Here is an 18922-nt window from a genome sequence, read left to right on the forward strand (position 1 = left end):
CAGGAGTTTTGCTGGCTTGTATTAGCTTTCAGCTAAGAATCTCTATGCATTAAACATCTTGTAGTTTTGAATGGCAAGGATTAAGTCTGAACTGATTTTTTACAGTTCTGAATCAAGAATGTCTGCATAAGGTCTGCACAGGTTTTGTCATTGAAAATCTGGTGTGTCTTCTGGGACTGGGTTTCTTTTCAAGATGATTAATCATGGACTTAATGTCAGTCCCCAGACAGTCACTATAGATAACTCCACCAGGTCTGGTAGGCGTTAGTTCAAACCTGTTAAGAAGTCTGCAGTACTTCAAGTGGACAATGCTCCTGCCCTAGGTGACACTGAATATATAAATGAAAATGTAGAAAGAGTAAAACAAGACACCTGAAAAAATGCGCTAGGTGAAAGGTGAATGTCCTGATTCCTTTCTGTTTTCTTTTGCTGAAAGCTTGTCCACCAGGAACGTACAAGCCTGAAGGTTCACCAGGTGGAATCAGCACTTGTATCTCGTGTCCTGATGAGAATCATACTTCTCCACCAGGAAGTACCTCCCTTGAGGATTGCACGTGCCGGGAGGGTTATCGTGCTGTGGGACAAACCTGTGAAGGTAAGTGTTTCCATTCACAAACAGAATACCCCTGGAATGCACAGTGTAGTGCTGGAACAATTTTTTAATGTGGTTTTGTACTGTAAGGGACATGTCAAATTGCATACAAGATTCTCTCTGTCATTCCAAACCTGCAAAAATGCCGAGGTGCAAGCTGAGTTAGAAATTATAAAAGATTATTTTCCTTCAGGGGCCTGTTGCACTCCAGCTAGTAACCACTTTGTTGTGGCTGTTTAATTATTTAGTTGTTCACTGCCCTGAACTGAAGCCCCCTGAAAATGGTCACTTTGTCCAGAATGTCTGCAACAATTACTTTAATGCTGCCTGTGGAATCCGATGCAAGACAGGATTTGATCTCATTGGAAGCAGCATCCGGCTTTGTCAACCAAATGGGCAGTGGTCTGGATCAGAGGCTACTTGCAGAGGTATGTGTTTGAAAAGCATTTTTTCTGTTGTTTGTCCTTAGCAGTGGTTTTCTTCACTCATTACACGGTCAGTTGTGCAGATCTGATCCTGTTAGCCCTGTGTGAAAGTTCGTTCCAAAGGTTGGCTAACAACCCGATCACTCTGTTTCCTTCCTTTACAAACTGGAAGAAGGACTTCTGCAATAGAAAAAGCAGAGCCAGATTGACTAGATGGACAGTCTTTTGCAAGTGAATATACAGACTCCTTCCTTAAACCTCTCTTCACCTCTGTCTACCTAATTTCTATGAATTTTTGTATCTACACTGTATAAATCCAGTGAAATCCTACCAAGTATTTAAATATGTAACAAGACCTTGCCACCTGGCTGTTTTAGATCATCTACCACATTGTCAGCATAGAGGGTTGCTGGTCTTGGGAGACATTAGCCGTGGAAGAATTCCATTTTGTTTCCTTTCAATTTCTTCTTACCAAAAATAGGAAAGCCTGGGACTTGAGCAGGGTCTTTGGAAGTCTTTTGAGTGGAATTTCAAAAGGGAATGACTGACAATACCCTAGAATTTCACTATGAAAGCATGTCAGCCCAAAATAAGGTGTGAGACTGAGACACAAGAAAGAGCATCCTGAAAAAAATATTTCTAGATTTTCTGATAGGAACAGAGTTTTGTTTTGCTACAACAAAACTGCCTGAGTTTGTGTTTTTTATGATTTAGAATGAAAACTCCGATCCCATGCCTGTATATCTGTCTCGTATGTCTTCCAAGGAGAGAATGAAAAAAAAATTAACCAGGTAGAAGCCTTTATCTCCTCAACATCCACAAGATGTAGTTCAGCATGTTTAATTTGACTTGAATGCCCTTGACATTAGTGTGCTACACTGGAAGCTAGAAAATAAAAGCCATCAGCTCATTCTGTAACTCTTGTCCTGGCTTTGTGTTCAGGGCAAAAGGCAGGACTGATCTTTGGTGGAATTAGCAATTTATGACAGTACAGCAAACACTACAGCCCTGAAAGAAACAGCAACTTATGGTTCTGGAAGGAGGAATTTGAGCTAGAGATCAGTCTCTCAGGATATTCTTTGTATAGCAGTTTACTTCAGCTTAGATTTATAGGAACTTTTAAAATAACCACAGAAATCTTAGGTTTCCTTTGTAGCTTCCACTGACAAGAGGAGAACGTTTCAATAGAAAATCAATTGTTGGCCAGTACTATGAGGGTATCTTGAGAAGCAGAATTTGGAGCTGTGGACTTTCCAGCAGTCAGAATTGCGTGCTGCTTCAAGCAGACTGGGACACTGGGAAACAGCACCTCTGTTAAAGCTTCTATCACACAGGCACCCTTTGTGCAAAAAATCTGGGAAAAGCTGCAGTCAGGCACAAAGAAGGGATCCTTTGTCTTCTCTTTCATGGAGAAGTGGAAGATTCTAGTACTTGAAGATCTTGCTGGAGCATTTAAAGGAATTTGTCTATTTGGAGTGTGATCTTTCTTTAACAGGGAATTTGGAAGGTGAGGGAAAAGTCTGCATTGAGATACTGTCTTGATATTGAGCTAATATACTTTGAAGCATTGGAATATTTTGACTTGGCTTTGTTTGTGCTGTTGTCCATCATCCTAAAGACTTCCAATTAAAAAAAAAAAATTTAAAATACCACTGTTACATGTGCTGGATCTGCTAGTCTTGATTCACTCAGACTATGAAAGGGAGCAAGATCAAAGGCATGGTTTATAGCTGTCTTGTTAATCCCAAGAGTATTTTATCACATAAATTAGGAAGAGGAGAGGGAAGGAAAATCCCTTTCCACTGCTTTGGATTTTGACATTAAGTAGTCCTCAGTTCTTTTGCTAGCTAAAATCTGCTGTGCTATTAGAAAGTGATTAATGCAGTCATATGTCATGCAATTAACAGTGACCCAGGGGAAAAAAAAACCTGCAAACCCCATATTTAGTCCAGAAAAAAATTATTAGGAGAAACCTCAGAGCAAGCAGAATATCCTGTTATTGTTGTTCCTGTTTCCACTGGCTTTTTGGAAATGGAAAACGTGTTACTGATAAGAGGATGGGCTGGTGTTTAATGCTTGGAACCATGACTGAGGTAACATGGGCTCAGGTACAGGTTTCTGCCAGAGCCATGCTGAGACACTGAGCAAGCATGAACACTGACACACGTGAGGAGGCAAGAGCACTGCAGGTGTGGAGTCCTTCCAGAAGAAATGGCTGGACAGCAGGCAGTGAAGGAACTGCCTTCTCTGTAGGCACGTGAACATTGACAACAGCCTCCTCACCGCTATTAATTCATTCTGGCTTCCTAAGTAGTAGAGTTTGGTAGAATTTGCTTCTTTTTTACTGCAGATTGGGTATTTCTACTTCTGTAGAAGAGCAAGCCTACTTTCTTTTTTAAGAGCAAGCCTCCTTTCTTGTGGATAGAGCATTTGAGTTTCAGCTGTAAATATGTTTTTCTTACTCCCCCTATTAGAGTTAAGATACAGCATATTATGAAGCTACTCTGAAGCTCAGAGTGCCTCACAAATGAGCATTTCAAGGCTGTTTTTAAATACACTTCCTAAAGAATGCCTGTGCATATGCAAGCACAAAAGTAGTAATACCTTCAGAGAGTAATGTGAGACAGTAGTAACATAAAGACATATTAGGTACATTTGTATGTCTTCTTTTCCTTCTTTCTTATCCCATATACAGAGGTTTTGCTACTTTTTTTCCACTTAGGTGCCACCGTAGCTGTTTGTTTTTTTAAAAAAGACATTATTTTACATGTGTTTTTTGTAGTTTTCAGAGGCTGTGCAGTTAGTGGTAATTATAGAGCTGGCTTGCAATTGAGGCAGCATTCAGCCTATATGCCTATTAATTAGTTTGAGGTGTCTAGTGGTGTCCACTTGTGTGCAGAGTAAGCAATTGATGGAGAAAGGAGAGGTTGCCAAGTTGGTTTCCCTTTGAATGCATTTATAGAGGAGATCCTGTTTTGCCTCCTACCCGGCAGTAGCAAGATTAGGTTAATTGGTAAAATCAGTTTCCCAAATCAGAGCAGAGAAGCTGCTCTCTGAAACCACCCATCACCAGAGGTTGCCCTCCTGCCAGTAACGTAAACAGAAGCTGTGGAAAACAATCAAATGAGAGCAGAGCTCCTCTTGTGAGGAAGGGATGAGAGGCTGGGAGAGCTGGGCCTCTCATCCCTTCCTCACAAGAAGGGAGAAGCCTGGAGAAGACTGAGAGGGGATCCTATCAATGTATATAAGTATCTGAAGAGGAGGGAGCCAGGCTCTTGGTGGTGCCAAGCAATAGAACAAGACTCAACGGCAGAAACTGATGCACAGCAAGTCCCACCTGAGCTGAAGGAAGAACTTCTTTACAGGGAGAGTGACTTGAGCACTGTAACAGGCCCGCCAGAGAGGCTGTGGAGTCTCCCTCAGCAGAGATACTCGAAGCCGTCTGGACACAATCCTGTACAATGTGCTCTAGAATGACCAATGTAGAGCAGAGAGGTTGGACTAGAAATGCTCCAGTGGCCCCTTCGAACTGTAGCCATTCTGTGAGTTTAGGGAACTGCAGTCTTGATTATATTTTTGGGCATAACACCATCTCTCCTCATTTGTTTTTATCCCTCTTTTGAACATACTGGACTGTATCTGCCAACTTCAGCTGAGGTCAGTTTTCAGTTTTTGATCAGAGTTTTCCACTAGTGTTGGAAAGCCAGTAGCTGGCTATTGGTGTATCATCATCATCATCATCACATGCTCATCTCCAGACAGCAAGTGTGCATAGCTTAGCTCCTTGAGGGACCCAAAGGCCAGGTAGTGCATATGTATTTCAGAGTTTTGTCTGGAGGGGATCAAAGACACAAATCCTGGAGCATGACCTCCTAGCTGAAAAGGAACTGCCCTGAAAAGACAGTACAGAGGAAATAGGTCCTACTGTAAAGTCTTGGGTTATGACCATGAAACAAAGAACAAACCCAGGTCATACCATTGCTACATTTTTCTTACCACAATCATTCAGATCTTCTGGGATCAATCTTAGTTACAGAGCAGCTTTGTGCTGTGTTGGAGCATCAGGATTCAGTAGTAAAACCGTAAGACAATCTCTCTTCACTTCCCTGCTTTCCTGTCTGCATACACATCCTGCACAGGACTGCATACTCCTTGGAATCACACTGCTTTCAGTGTTTGCAAGACGTTACAGAGGAAAAGACTCTGAGCTGAACAGAGCCAGGATGTCTCCATGCCTGACACCCGAAAGGGTCTCTTTTGTATCAGCAACAACCTGATTTGTTCCTTTTCGTCTCTTATGGACTTGCTATACAAGCCATATAAACAGCTTGTATTCCTTCCTACTCTCTCTGTCTCCTCCGGCATGTTGAACATCTCTTCTGATTTGCTGGGGCCTTCACATGTCTGTGTTGTATGAATACAGTCCAGAGTGCCTGAGAAAATTCCTGAGTACTGGGACACTGTCATCTAACCTGTCCATAAGCTCTTAGCCTGTTCCTGGTGTGTGCTCAGCCCCTACCAGCCTGCCAGTTCGAAATCCCCCAAAAGTTCTCAGACGTTGTTGGAGACTAGAAACTCCCAAGAGCACACCCTTTTTCACAGGGGGCCATTTGCCTGCAGCTGCCCTGTGTTGGAGGCCAATAGGCATTGCCAGCTCAGGCTGCACACTGTGTACCAGATGCACAGTTAGTTTGTTAGTTTGAACTTATGTCAATACTTACGTGAGCTTGGAAGTGTGTGCATACATTCTGTGTTTTAGGAAGAGGAAGGTATCAAGCCTCTGAAAAAATCTACTCTGTACTAGCTCTATTCCCTGAATTCATACAAACTACTGTAACTAATGTACAACAGTATCTCTCCTACCTCTCTGAAAACTGGGCATAGTGTAATTCCACTGATCCTCAGTGCTGAGAGTGAACTGGTGTTTTTTCCCCTTTGCAGTTCGAACATGTCCCAGACTTCGGTCTCCTCAAAACGGACACATTAACTGTTCAACAGCTGATATTTCCTACAAGACAGTATGTTTTGTGATCTGCAGTGAGGGCTATGAAATTGAAGGAAACAGCAAACTCACCTGCCTGGGAACCTCTCAGTGGGATTCAAAGGAGCCAAAGTGTGTGGGTAGGTATCTGATCTAACTCTGTGTTAGAGTGCAGCCTTTTCTGACATGTTATCACAGGTGAGAAATTCTTCATGTTTTAATAACTGGTGAAGCTAAGACATAAATGAGAATTTGTCAATGGATGTTTTATACACATCTTAGAAGTTGGGGAAGGGTGAAGGAATTTGTAAATGGAGAAAGTGGACAGATTATCATTTAAATACAGTGGAGGGCTGATTACTGAAAGGATCTCGTTAGTGTCAGACACTGTCAGACAGTGTGTTGCAAGAAACATAGAAGCTGTAGGTCTAGGGATTAAATATGATCAACCAGCATTTTGAGTTACCATCATAAAACAAAACTTGACATGCAGACAAGGACTAGCTTATGTTATCCAGGCACTGTGAGTGCTGACTAAAGGTGCAGCTGTTGTCATTTGTGCTGGACTCACAGCAAGGAAAGAGAGTTTTCACAAGTTAAGAGCCAAGCACCATCAGGACTCAGAGGTCACACCAGCTGTGCAGGGATACGTAGGTATGTATTGTGTTCCAAAAAATAAAGGATTGTATATTTCAAAATTATCTGTTTAGGACAAGTGTCAGGTATTGAATTAACTTTGAAAGGAAGATGATGAAATGCAGTTGAAACACTTCTAAGCATACAGTGAAGCAGGGGGGGGAAAGTCTGAAGTCCACCAATACAAAAGTTGATCCAGTGCTGACTAAAGTTAGGGTGAAGTGTATGTCACCTGGATCCAGTAAATGCAGTGCCAGTAGGGTGACTTCATTTGAGCCTCAGGCTATTTCTTTACTGTTTTATTGCAGTCTTAAAAATGTGGACCTGTCTGAGACGAGCATAAATTTCTAACTGCAAGTACATTTTCTGAAATTATGAAAATAATCCACAAGAAATAATTTAACAAGACAGTTTGCTAAGAGATCCTAATCTTTCTTCTGTTAAAATCAGTGGAAAAACTTCAATTAACTTCAAAAGGAAAGGACCCTGAAATCCGGTTGGGATATTATAATTAGAAGATTAACTATATTCATCAGTTGAATTCATCCTTCCTAGCTTAGCATTTTGATTAATAAAATCCAGCTCTACTTTCTATCAGAAGATTTCTTCACACCATGCAATATTGCCTCCATTCCTGGATTATCCGTGGCAATATCTTTTTTGCTGAGTCTGAAAAATTTAGTGAGAAAGTCACCTTTGATTGTCAGAAAGGGAAGAGCGTTAGCTAGGAAGCATCTCTGCTGCTTCTTGTGACTGGTGTTTAGAACAAGCTTGCTGAAATTCTGGTTCAATATTCATGTGTGGAGTTTTATTCAGGGAGAAATGTAAATCAGAAAACTGATATTGTATACTCCTCTTGAAGGTTGAAGCTGCCCTTTGTACCCATTTTCTGAATATCATCATTGTCATGGATGTATTGTCTCTTAATTTTTAGTCCAAATAGCTCCTAACTATTATTTACAGTCTGCTGTATAAAAGGTACTGGAAATCCTGCTTTGTTTAGGCATTTGCAATTGATAATTTATTAATTTCATATCCTTCTGTTAGAAAACTGAAATGGAGTTTTCTTCAGTCTGTTACCTTGAAACCTTTCTTGGACTCAGGATATCCTTCTGGCTGATTTTCTGAATGCTTTTGGTTTTGATTGCTCATCAGTGCAAAGTTTGCCATATTTGCAAGTTAGCTCACTGAGACTGTACCAGAGCCATGTGTAACCAGAACTGACACTGCCACAAAACATAACGTTTCCTGGATTGTTTTCAGTCACTTCTGTGAGATCTATTGTCATGCATCTCTTTCTAAGAGACTGGAAGGTAATACAAGTTTGAATATTACACAAATTTAAAATTTTTGTCTTTTTCATTAAAAATATTGTTAAGAATTAGCTACTTCTGAGGAGGCTACATGTATTTTATAGGTGTCTGACAAACAAGATATCTGCTAAAAAAAGGAAAGCTTGATCATTTGTCCAGTTTGGGGAGAAAAAAAAACAAAACTGGGAAAGCTCCATAGTCATGTTCTTTTGTTTCCTACCCATCTGCAAAAGTTTAGTATCAAACACTTTTAAATAAGTAAATTTTGCAAGATGCTTTTCTCCTTTCTTTGTTCAAGGTTTAGTGAAGTAAAAAGACAAATGACATCCTCCAGGGTGTTGATGCCATCTAGCGTTGGAAGAGCTTCTAATTCACACTCCTAACTGCTGCTGGCCAGTTTTCCTTCCTGCAGCAATCTTGGCAAAGGATTGAAGGAAGGAGGCATGATTTGCTTTGTAATCTTATTTGCCAAGTTCCTTTTGATGTTGAAAATTACAATACAGTGTTATGTTTCATCACAGGTGCTTGCAGGTGAAAGCAGGTTCTTGTGTCTCCTTAGAAATACTCCTGTATTAATTTCCTACCAATATGACTAATGTCATTGAAATCCCTCTACCCTTAATGAATTCCAGACTTTTGGATCAGCTTGCTCAAATTCTGGAGCTGAGCACAGATAAAAAATCTAAACAACACTATTGTAGTTGCTTTTCCTGGTAAAAACCTGTCTTACTTAAAAGAAATTCCCTTTTGCTACATACATCAAATTTTATTCTGATTTTTGTCAGACATTTTAGGATTGTGCTGTAGTTGGATTTTTCTACTATAGCTGGATGTATTTCAAGCAAGAGGCCCAGCTCTTTTTACTTCCCTGAGAGCTGCAACTTCCTCTGCTTTTCATGCTTACCTGTTTCAGTTGCTCTACTTGTTCCCAGAGTAATATACATTTTAATCTTTTAGATTCCCTCTACAAACACTGTTTTTAAAATTTGTTATCTTTTTGCTGTTTGTCAATTACCTTCATGTCGTAAGCAACCAAAACTTAGGGTTTGGGTTTTTTTCCCTGATGGAGTTGTTCCACCTTGCTGAGCCAACAGTGTCTCCCTCAACGATAGAAATGAGTTGGAAGTGTTTGTGCCCTGTGCATCCCATTGAAATGAAGCGCAGTTGTTAATTGCTTGGGCTTTTAAGCATTTCAGCATTGAGGGTTTCAGTTTCAGCAAATACACAGAATGCTTAGAATCTTTAAATTTCTTTCATGCATAAAAAGCAGTTTTCAGTTACTTGCTATATGTTTTGGGAAAGGAGAGGAGAGAAAAGGAATGTGAAGTGTTTTGAATGTGAATCACTTTTGTGTCGTTAAACCATTGCTACGAGCTCAGTAGAACTTGCCCTCTGTGTAGTTGGGTTGGGTTGGTTTTTGTGTTCTCTTGGTGTAAAGACCTGTCTGATTTCTGCACTGACAAGTTATAAAGAGTTACACATCTTCTCATTGGCTCTGAATAAGGGAGCATTTTTCTTGTGTGTTTGCCTATTAACTGTTCTAAGAAACAGTACAGGAAGTGTGCAAACTGCATTCATGAGATAGTCCCTTTTTGCCCCTTTGTTAATGTCTCCATATTTGAAGTAAAAATAACATTCCTAAAAACAACAGCTTAAGAATGAAACAAAGCTTTTTGTGAACCTGTTTAAACAGGTTCACATCGTGGTTTTTGCTTTGATGCAAACTGTCTTCAGGATTTGTAGTGAACCTTATTAATGGAATAGTTCAAAACTTCCTTTAAAACCTTTAAGCAACCATCGACCCTCCCTGATTTTACAGAGCTCAGCTGCTTCCTATGATTACCCTGAGTCTTTCCAGCTGTTTTGAACACAGACAAGACCAAGTCCAATTTAATTTCGTTTGGAATGCAGTAAGCAAAATCATGTGTCGTGTCCCTAACCTATAAAGAGTTCATGGCAGAATTTCCTTCTTCTTCTCCCTTTCCTATTTCAAGATAGAGTATAGAAGATGTAGAAAGCTACAGGTCCTCTTCAATGCCCTCTCTCCTGCTATGGTCTAGTTTTCATGGAAGCAAAGAAATGCAACTGCAAAGCAACCATGAAAGATGAACTTGTAAGGAGAAGAAGAAGAAATTTTTAAAAAGGCAAATCTATAGAGTAAGATACAGTGGATCTGCATGAAAATTATCATGTTTTGGTTTCAGTGAAGAGCATGAGCAAGATATAGAAGAACTGATAAACTGGCTGCTGTTTACTTCAGTCATAACTGAAAATCAAGTAGCAAAGTTTCATCAGCTTGTAATGTTTTGGTGCACTCATACCCCTACAGACTCTTGAAAAGACTGTGTATTTTTTGTTCCCACTAATTTTCCATATGATGTTATTTGCAGGTTTTCTGCATGTGTACTTTGTGTATGTCAGTTATAAGTCACGTTCTGCTGCTGTCTTGCAGAAAAGCGTTGTCCCATCCTCCAGAAACCAGCAGGTGTGACAGTTCTCCCTCCCAGATGTGGGCTGGAGCCTGCCATTTCTGGGACTGTGTGCCAGCTGAGCTGTCCCCAGGGATTCATCTTGTCTGGATCTAGAGAAGAAATAAGGTGCATTTCATTTGGGAGATGGAGTGCAAACATCCAGGAGGCTCTGTGTAAAGGTAGAGCACAAAATCATGTCTGGGTATACACGAGTGCAGAATTGAGGGGCAGCGCACAGCAAATAACCGAGTGAGAACAGGCTTGGAGTGGGGGAAGCACAACTTGCACAGTGTGCAAGAAGTATTGCCTGGACCTTTACAGCTTGCCTGTCAGATTTAATTGTAGTTTGTAATAAAAATGTGGAGTTCAGAGATCCCTTGAGTGTGATCTTGTAGTGTTCATCATCAAGTTTCTCTCCTAGGCTACATCTCTCATTTGTTTGGAAGCTGCCTGAGGTAAATTTCAAATTTCAAAGTGGAGGTGAAAGCTCATAGCTTGAAGATATTCAAAGTGGAACCCACACTTCTAATAAAGTAATAATAAAATAAACTTATGTATTAGCACAAGTTTATATAAACGCTGTAAAGGCTGTGTAAGGCCTGGCTGATAGAAAGACTATAGAGAAAAGTTAATTTTATTTGTCTTTGAGTCGCTGCAGCTGTTGACATGCCCCAAGCAACAATGCACAAGAGTTAAGGCCAGAATTCATTAACACCAAGTGCAGTGGCTGGCCCAGAGTGTAAAGCTGGGCAGGAGAAGGTGGCATGCATTTCAGTATGGCTCTGCCATATTTACCCCCCTCTCTTCTAGAGGTGCTAGGTTATTCATTCCCTTACACACAGCCATAACTGAGCTGGAAAGGGTCTGACTTTGGATTATAGTAGGATAAAAACAGGAGTTTCTCTGGGAATGTGCTCTTCACCTCTTTGTGAACTATTGTGCTCTGAGAATTATTTCTTTCCCCCCAAACTGGGGCCCTGGCCAGCCCCTGGGTGCTGGAACAGCACAGAAAACAGTCACGCCAGTTGTCATGCCAGGTCGCTACAGAAACTGAGGCTTTTTTTCCTCTGTACAGGCCAGGAAGATTTTTCTCTCTCTCTTTAAACATACTGCTTCCCATTTTGTGATGTACCACATTGTTTTTCTGAATCTCTTGTGTAAACCTGGGCCAAACCACAGTTTTTAATATTTGATGGGATCCCAGGACAAGCTGAAGTGTTTAGATCAAGATAAAACAGCATGGCTTGGGTTCAAGCTTTTAGGTACTACCAGTGCATGAACCCCTAATGTAGGAGGCACTGAGAAACTATGAAGCTTATTCTTTTTGAATAAAAATGAACAGTTGTGTTTCAATTGCTTACATTCTTGTTATTGTCTTTCTCTGTTTTGGTGCCAACAAATTTGGCCAGTTCATAAGAGCCATTTTCTTTCTGACTTATTTATTATTACCCTTTTTAGAGAATTTCACTTTCAAGTGGAATTTGCCCCAGCCTGAAGGCTGTGGTCAAGGGAGTGTGAACCATAAGTGGTAGTTATTTATAAGAGTGCATTTCTAATGAAATTTTCATTTGAATGAGTTCAAAGGAAGGCAAAGTCCCATGAATTTACTGCTTTGCCTTCTTAATTATGTAATTTAATTGCCCAAGTTATGTTTTTACTGGAACTATTTCATAATAAAAATATAGGTTATATCAGTCCTGAGTTGTTTTAAAGCCTCTTGGGCATAGATGAGTTCAGAGCCAAATGTATCCCTGTCTTATGATTCTAGAGACCATTTATCAAGCACTACAGCAATAAAAAAACCTGACCACAAATGTTTTGGGGGGCCCTGTGCCAAAGAACTGAAGAAGTACTTCAAACTTCAAGTTTGTCAGAGAAACTTGAGGTGTAGATGTTGGTGGTGGTGTTACCCATATTGTACCACCAGTCCTCTGGAACCATCTGGCATTGTCACATGTCACAAGAAGACTCCATTTGCCCCACATAATACCTTGTAACAAGAGTTTATTAAGGAACATTTCCAGCAACTGCTATCTGAATTCTTGACACTGTCACTTTTAAGTCAATTCCACAGCATGCTCCAGAGAATTTGAGTCACTATTGTCTTGTTTATAGTATCTATATCATGTCACAACTACTTTCAGGTTTTTTTCGTTGCTGACTATCAGAAACAAATGTTTTCATCTGTGTGTGTCCTGTGTCTGGGCAGGGAAAGGAAATGGATGGAAAAGGCAGGGATGGGTAATAAAAGAAACAAAATTATTCTTATTTATTATTTGATATTTAGTTCTATGTAGAATAGCGTTGTAGTCAGTAATAAACAAAAATACAGCAGAAATCAGTCCTTTCCACAGGAGAATTTACTGTGCATGTGTGAATATCTAGGAAAGAATTACAAATGGGTAGAGACATAAATTTTACAAAAAAGGCGGTACAAAAAAGAATGATTTTAAGGTTTTACTTCTGCAATGCCTCATATAAAACCAGATTGTCTTTTTCTGGTTTAGATATTGAAGCGCCTCAGATTCACTGCCCAGACAATATTGAGACTGTGACTCTGGAACATCATAACTCTGCTAATATCAGCTGGCAGGTACCAACAGCTAAGGATAACTCTGGTGAAGAGGCAAGTCAAAATCTGTATCTATTTAACTGGAGGCAATCTGTCTGATTTCAATAATTTTATGATCTACTAGAATTTCTTTCTTCTGATAAGCAGAAGTAGAAGAAAAATCTCCTGGGAAGTTTGTATCTTGAGAATTCATCATTTTCTGTCTCAATTATATTTATACAGTCACAGAACACTGCGTGGAGTATCAGTGCATAAAACCTCATATGGTTAATTTATGTGGTCAAAAGAAAGAATGTGCTCTTGTTTATAATATGAAGACAGCTGCCTTAAAAATGAGCACTTAGAATGTGAAGAAGTTTAATAAACTCGTCTCAGAAGGAAGTAAACCAGTTCATTATTCTAAAGGGCTAACAAGAACACACTGTGATAAGTAAAAACCAATTTCAGCTTCCTGGGTGAGAAAGAGAAATCTGATTTTCCTGTGCAGGGTTCAGAAATGTGGCCATTGGCTACTATGCTAGTCAGGGTGTCTGGAAATTGAGTTACCAGGAAAGCTTGCTCCAGAGCTGTTTCATAAAGAGCAGCATTCCCTACAGGCTCAGGCACGATCAAGTTACAGCAACTGTATGCTTTATCAGGAGTCAGCAGAAGAGCAGCAAGACTGTGTGAGCTTTTAATGCGGGAAGTTTTTTCACTAGGAAACTGAGCTATCTCAGTAAAAGAGATTTAAGTTCAGACATTATTTTCTATGGCATAGCTATGGTCAGGTACTACAGCTCTGCTGTCACAGGGTCGTTCACTGAACTGTACAAGCCAAGTGCCGTACTGAAGCATCTGTGGGCTATTGACTCACACAGGTACATAGATTAAAACTGAACATGTACGTTCTTATGGCCCACCACTGTCTGCTCCACTCCTCTCCCAGGTCTGCTGCCCTTGCAGCTGGAGCAAACAGGTCCTGAGCTGACACAGTGTGCCTTCATTTGACAAACAAGGGTCAGTGTGGAATTTTCTCAATGCACAGTGCTGTAATCTGCACCGGGTCAGGGTCAAGATCCTGACTAGGGAAATCCATGTTGCCGTAAGGAAGGCAGATTCAAGACGGGGCATAGAGCACTCTGTTGTAAAGTGTGTCCTCATTACTTTGAGGGGCTATTTGCATTCAGAATGAACAAGCTTGACATTGAAGGATACTATTCTGTCCACTTTTTAAAACATTAATATTATGATTAGTAACCAGCTTTGGCTTTTAAATAATTAATGTTTTCCTGTAACAGGTCTCAGTTCATGTTACCCCAGCTTTCATACCACCATTTCTTCTCCCAATTGGCGAAGTTGACATTACTTACACAGCAACTGATAAGTCAGGCAATGAAGCAAGATGCACATTCAATGTCAAGGTTATTGGTAAGTGCTGGTAACAATCACTGGCTGTCTATCATAGCTGAAGCCTTCTTATTTGTGCAGAAAGAGATTGTGAGTCACTGGCCTTCTCGTGTGCAGTTATAAGCAAAGGAATATTGTCATCTCCATAAAGGCTTTGCATATCTCCATAAAGGCTTTGCATATGTCCAGTCACTGCTTGCAATGTTCAGTTTGGGGTGCATTGTATTCTGCTGTTCTTTCTGACTGTTAACATTTCTCCTCACCCTGGTTTATTAAATGCATTATTGCATTGTCAGTTATTGCCGTCATCATGAATCTCTATTTAATTCTTGAAAGACTCCAACAAAGTTTCCAGAGTTCACACATATTGCACTGCTGCAAATCCTTATTCAAGTATTTCTGTCAGACAGTTGTGTTATTCAGGTGTCCTGCAGGTAGTCCAAGGTTTGCTCCAGAGAAGGCAAACACTGCAGAAACCACAAATTCAGTAGAATAATTACTCTTATCAGTAGAATAATTACTCAGCATCTTCCAATTGCAGTAACTTGCAAGTATGCACCTTTGTTGTATCTTCCAATATGAAATTAAAGCTGCCGTTCTGGTTAGAGATGCTATTTGAGTCTGGCAGTAGTTCTGCAAGCTAATGTGATGCCATCCTTTCAAATTCTGCAGATGCAGAACCTCCTGTTGTTGACAGATGCAGATCTCCACCACCCGTGCAAGCAGCAGAGAATGACTACTCAGTGACATGGGAAGAACCAGAATTTTCGGACAATTCAGGTGAGACAGTGGTCCCCAAAATATACATGAGACAGTGGAAGGCCAGAGAGCTCCTTTTGCTCTTGATCCCTTGGAGTTTGAGATTTGCTGAGGTTCCTTTTACTTAGTTATTTTTAAATAATTTGGAAGATTTTCTGCCATTTCCTTTTCCATTTGTCAGAGTTGGGTATGAGGAGCACTTCTCCTTACCGATTCTTTAGGTTATCTTTCAACTCTTCTAGGTGGTCCACTGGCCATCACTAGGAGTCATGCACCTGGAGATCTGTTCCCCAAAGGAGAGACAACAGTCCAGTACACAGCAGTGGATCCTTCTGGCAACAGCAGGACATGTGAGATCCACATTGTCATCAAAGGTGTGTTGTCTTCAAATTCTGGCCAAGACCTGGTGTTGTTTTACCTGAATATCATGAAGGATGCAAGACTGCTCCACCTCCTCATTTAGTTATTCCCATTTTGTATTGAGGTAACTTGAAGGCAGTCAAAATATTTGCCAGTACCAACAAATAAATTATCTACGACTGAATCAGCACAGCAGTGAATTTGGTACTGTAAATTCAAATTACGTATAAAAGCATTGAAATTATGATTCATTAAGCAGTAAAACTTACAGTTTTTGCAAACCTATTAAATGTATTAATAGGTGTTACTTAAATCTTGCTTCTACCAATTTTTCTCTAATTACATGCAAATACCGATGTAAGTATAATACAGCAGCAGATAATAAAACACTCTTTAGAGTGTTTATTTTGGAATATGCCTTTATCTTTAGATATACTACTGCATTTTGTTTATTGCATAAACATCTCTTCCCCATAGTTCCCTCTTTCATTAAAAATCAAAGAAATCATTTGGCACATAAATTATATTAAGAATGAAAAATCTACTTTATATCTGCTTTCTACTTTCTATGTCTCAGTTGGACATCTGTATAAAAATATCTGTTAGTGAAGAGAGAATTTAAAATCATGCAGACAGGAATTTTGGTATAGCTTTCAGGAAAGGTGAGTTGAAGATGAATGTGCTAGTCTCTGATTTGCTCTAAAGCTCAGCAAGAACCACCAGTGCTTGGAACTGGCATTGTTCCAAGGTCTATAGCGTCTCAGACTTTTTGTGGTTCCCTGTTTGTGACATAGTTTCTACAGACATTCACAGCTTCCTTCACAGCTGGCCTGAAACATGAATCATAACTGAGGGCATGAGGGTATCCTAAGATGATTCTAATGAACTCATATGTTATTGTGAGGGTCCAGAATGTTTAATGTTTAATTTCAGAATTCAAGATGTAGTATACTTTACTAGAATTCATTGTATAAAGTTTATGTGAAAACTTAGTTTTTTAAACTTAGATGTTTTAAATTATTTTAATAAATAGTTTTTCATATGTATAACGTTTTTTTGAAGTCTTCATGTTTCTCGTTTTCTGATTGCAATAGCAGAATTTGAGAATTACTTAGCAGTAGCCTGATCCTGACTTTATGGGTATAGCAAATAATGCTTCCACAAACTTCAACAGAGGCAAGATCAAATCAATACTAGGTACTTTTGGAAATCCTATCAGTGCTGTTTTCATGCAGGATCACTTATTTCACCACATTAATCGATATATAAATCTTTGTACTTTTCATAGGTTCTCCCTGTGATGTTTCCTTTGAGCCTGTGAATGGTGATTTTGTCTGCACATCAGATGAAGCAGGAGTTAATTGCACACTGCACTGTGCAGAGGGTTACAGCCTTTCAGAAGGAACAAGTGAAAACTACTATTGTGCATATGATGATGGTCTCTGGAAGCCACCTTATTCTCCAGAGTGGCCTAGCTGCTCTTGTAAGTCTTACTGTTATTAGAATGGATTTGCAACTTCAAAACACTAAATTTAATGAGAAAGCAATTGAAAATATTTTAGAAAATCTGACTTCTATTTATTTATATAACAAATATACTCTGTCCTCTGCCTCTGAATTGTTACAAAGATGGTGAAATAATGTTTGGAAGTCTGTAAATATGTTTTTTCAGAAGCTGTCTAGATCACAAAAGTAGCAGTGAATTTCAATTCCAGGAGTCACAAAATAGCAACGATGGCAAAACAAACAGGTTAATTGAAACAGTTTGCTAACAAACACATCAGTGTCTTTTTAATAAGAATACAACAGTCTTTGCAATTTACTAATTGAAATTCACAGTGTTTGCTGTGCTTACATATCTAATTACCACCAGATTAGAAGAGCTTATGTGTTCTCTTTGAGAGGGACACATGCGAAATTTCAGTGGTGGAATTTTGCACATTTAGTGACATTTTTATAATATGTGTATTAGAACTACATTTGAAGCCAGTCTTGGTACCATGTTGCATCCACTTCCATCAGAGTCAATTTATTGGTTTCAGCAATAAAAGATCAGTGTTTCAGCTATGAACAAGCTAGAGTTATGTTTCAGAGCTGCCAGTTCAAAATCCGTAACTTGGACACTTCAGAACTTGGCTTAATTTCTGGATAAGAATTTTTATATTTAGTCTAGCAGCATTAGTAATAAGACTTTCATATTTATGGCATTCCTCTCAGAAGTCAGCATGGAGTTTAGTTGGCAGTTCATTGTTTTCTTCCACTGAGAAAAAACTGAAGTAGAAAAGTTACCTGGGTTTTAATTTCTTTAAACTTTTCTAGTAAATTTTGTGCCTGCCAAAGGGTCAAATCATTGACTGAGATGTAAGTGATCCATTTGGATTGCTAGACTGCACTTACCTTCTTGTATTTCAGTTTTAGCCTAAATTGTCTTGATTTTAGTTCTGAAACTCTTGCACTGATCAATAAAAATTTATTTCTCCAACATTTTTCAGTAAATCGTTTTGCAAATCATGGATTCAAATCCTTTGAAATGCTCTACAAAGCAACACGATGTGATGACAACAGTCTTCTAAACAGCTTTACTGAAGCATTTCAGAGTGCACTTGGTAAAATGGTAGGTTAGTAAATACTCCTTTTCTTTGCATACTTTTTGAAAAATATTGTTACTTTTTCCAAATATCTAATTTTCTAGAAGGAAATTGACAACAGAAGCTTTGAAATTAAATCTGAGATTTTTCAGAGGGTAACAAGATATTTTTAAAAATTAAGATGGTTCAGTGGTATTTTAATGTAATTGAGTTTGGTCTCCAATGTGGACTTTTACAGGACAGAATTTATACAAGTATCCAAGATTTTCAGTAGGCTTCCAAAGAGAACCTGTGTAGTTTTGAAACCCCCAATCAATTGTCCCCTCAGTTTTTGAAAGTTGGATGGGATCATAAAATAAATGCATTTTGTATAGGATATGTATGATATATAACCAAATAGTATGAATTAACACACACGTGTACAAATGGATACATTCCACGTTTGGTGTGTACCTCCAGGCACTGAAATCCAGTAGCAGTGATCTGGTCAGGTTTCATGAGTTTCTGAATTCTCACTCTTATCATTAAGAACTGCGCAATACTGAATTTGAAGAGGCCCTGTCTTTCTTCTCTGCCATGACTCTTGCTCTCCACTTCAATATCACAATCTCCCCTGTTAATCCACAAATCTCTCCTCATCTGAGAAGCAGAACCAGCAGAATGTTGAGTTCTGATCCCAGGAGTGGATGTCCTGGCCTAGTGCGACATCATTTTTCCAGTAGAGAAAACTGGGCATCTACAGGTGTTTTTGCAGAATAAAGCCCATATTCTAATAAAAGGTTGTCTACTAACTAAAAAAGTCATTGTTAGAACATACAGATAGTAGGCAAACTCCTGCA

General features: G+C 39.3%; 1 protein-coding gene across 1 annotated transcript in view; it reads left to right on the forward strand.

Moving 5' to 3' along the window:
• SVEP1 (sushi, von Willebrand factor type A, EGF and pentraxin domain containing 1) overlaps nt 1-18922 on the forward strand; it is a 117241-nt gene that overhangs the window by 38264 nt on the left and 60055 nt on the right. Inside the window, exons 4-13 of the mRNA XM_064735572.1 lie at nt 437-595; nt 841-1020; nt 5959-6138; nt 10400-10597; nt 12926-13044; nt 14268-14397; nt 15049-15156; nt 15378-15509; nt 16784-16978; nt 17988-18109. Of these exons, the coding sequence (XP_064591642.1) occupies nt 437-595; nt 841-1020; nt 5959-6138; nt 10400-10597; nt 12926-13044; nt 14268-14397; nt 15049-15156; nt 15378-15509; nt 16784-16978; nt 17988-18109 (1523 nt within the window). The remainder of the gene's footprint in view (nt 1-436; nt 596-840; nt 1021-5958; nt 6139-10399; nt 10598-12925; nt 13045-14267; nt 14398-15048; nt 15157-15377; nt 15510-16783; nt 16979-17987; nt 18110-18922) is intronic.

This window comes from Zonotrichia leucophrys, chromosome Z (genome assembly GCF_028769735.1).
Source record: "Zonotrichia leucophrys gambelii isolate GWCS_2022_RI chromosome Z, RI_Zleu_2.0, whole genome shotgun sequence".
In the NCBI taxonomy this organism is placed as follows: Eukaryota; Metazoa; Chordata; class Aves; order Passeriformes; family Passerellidae; genus Zonotrichia; species Zonotrichia leucophrys.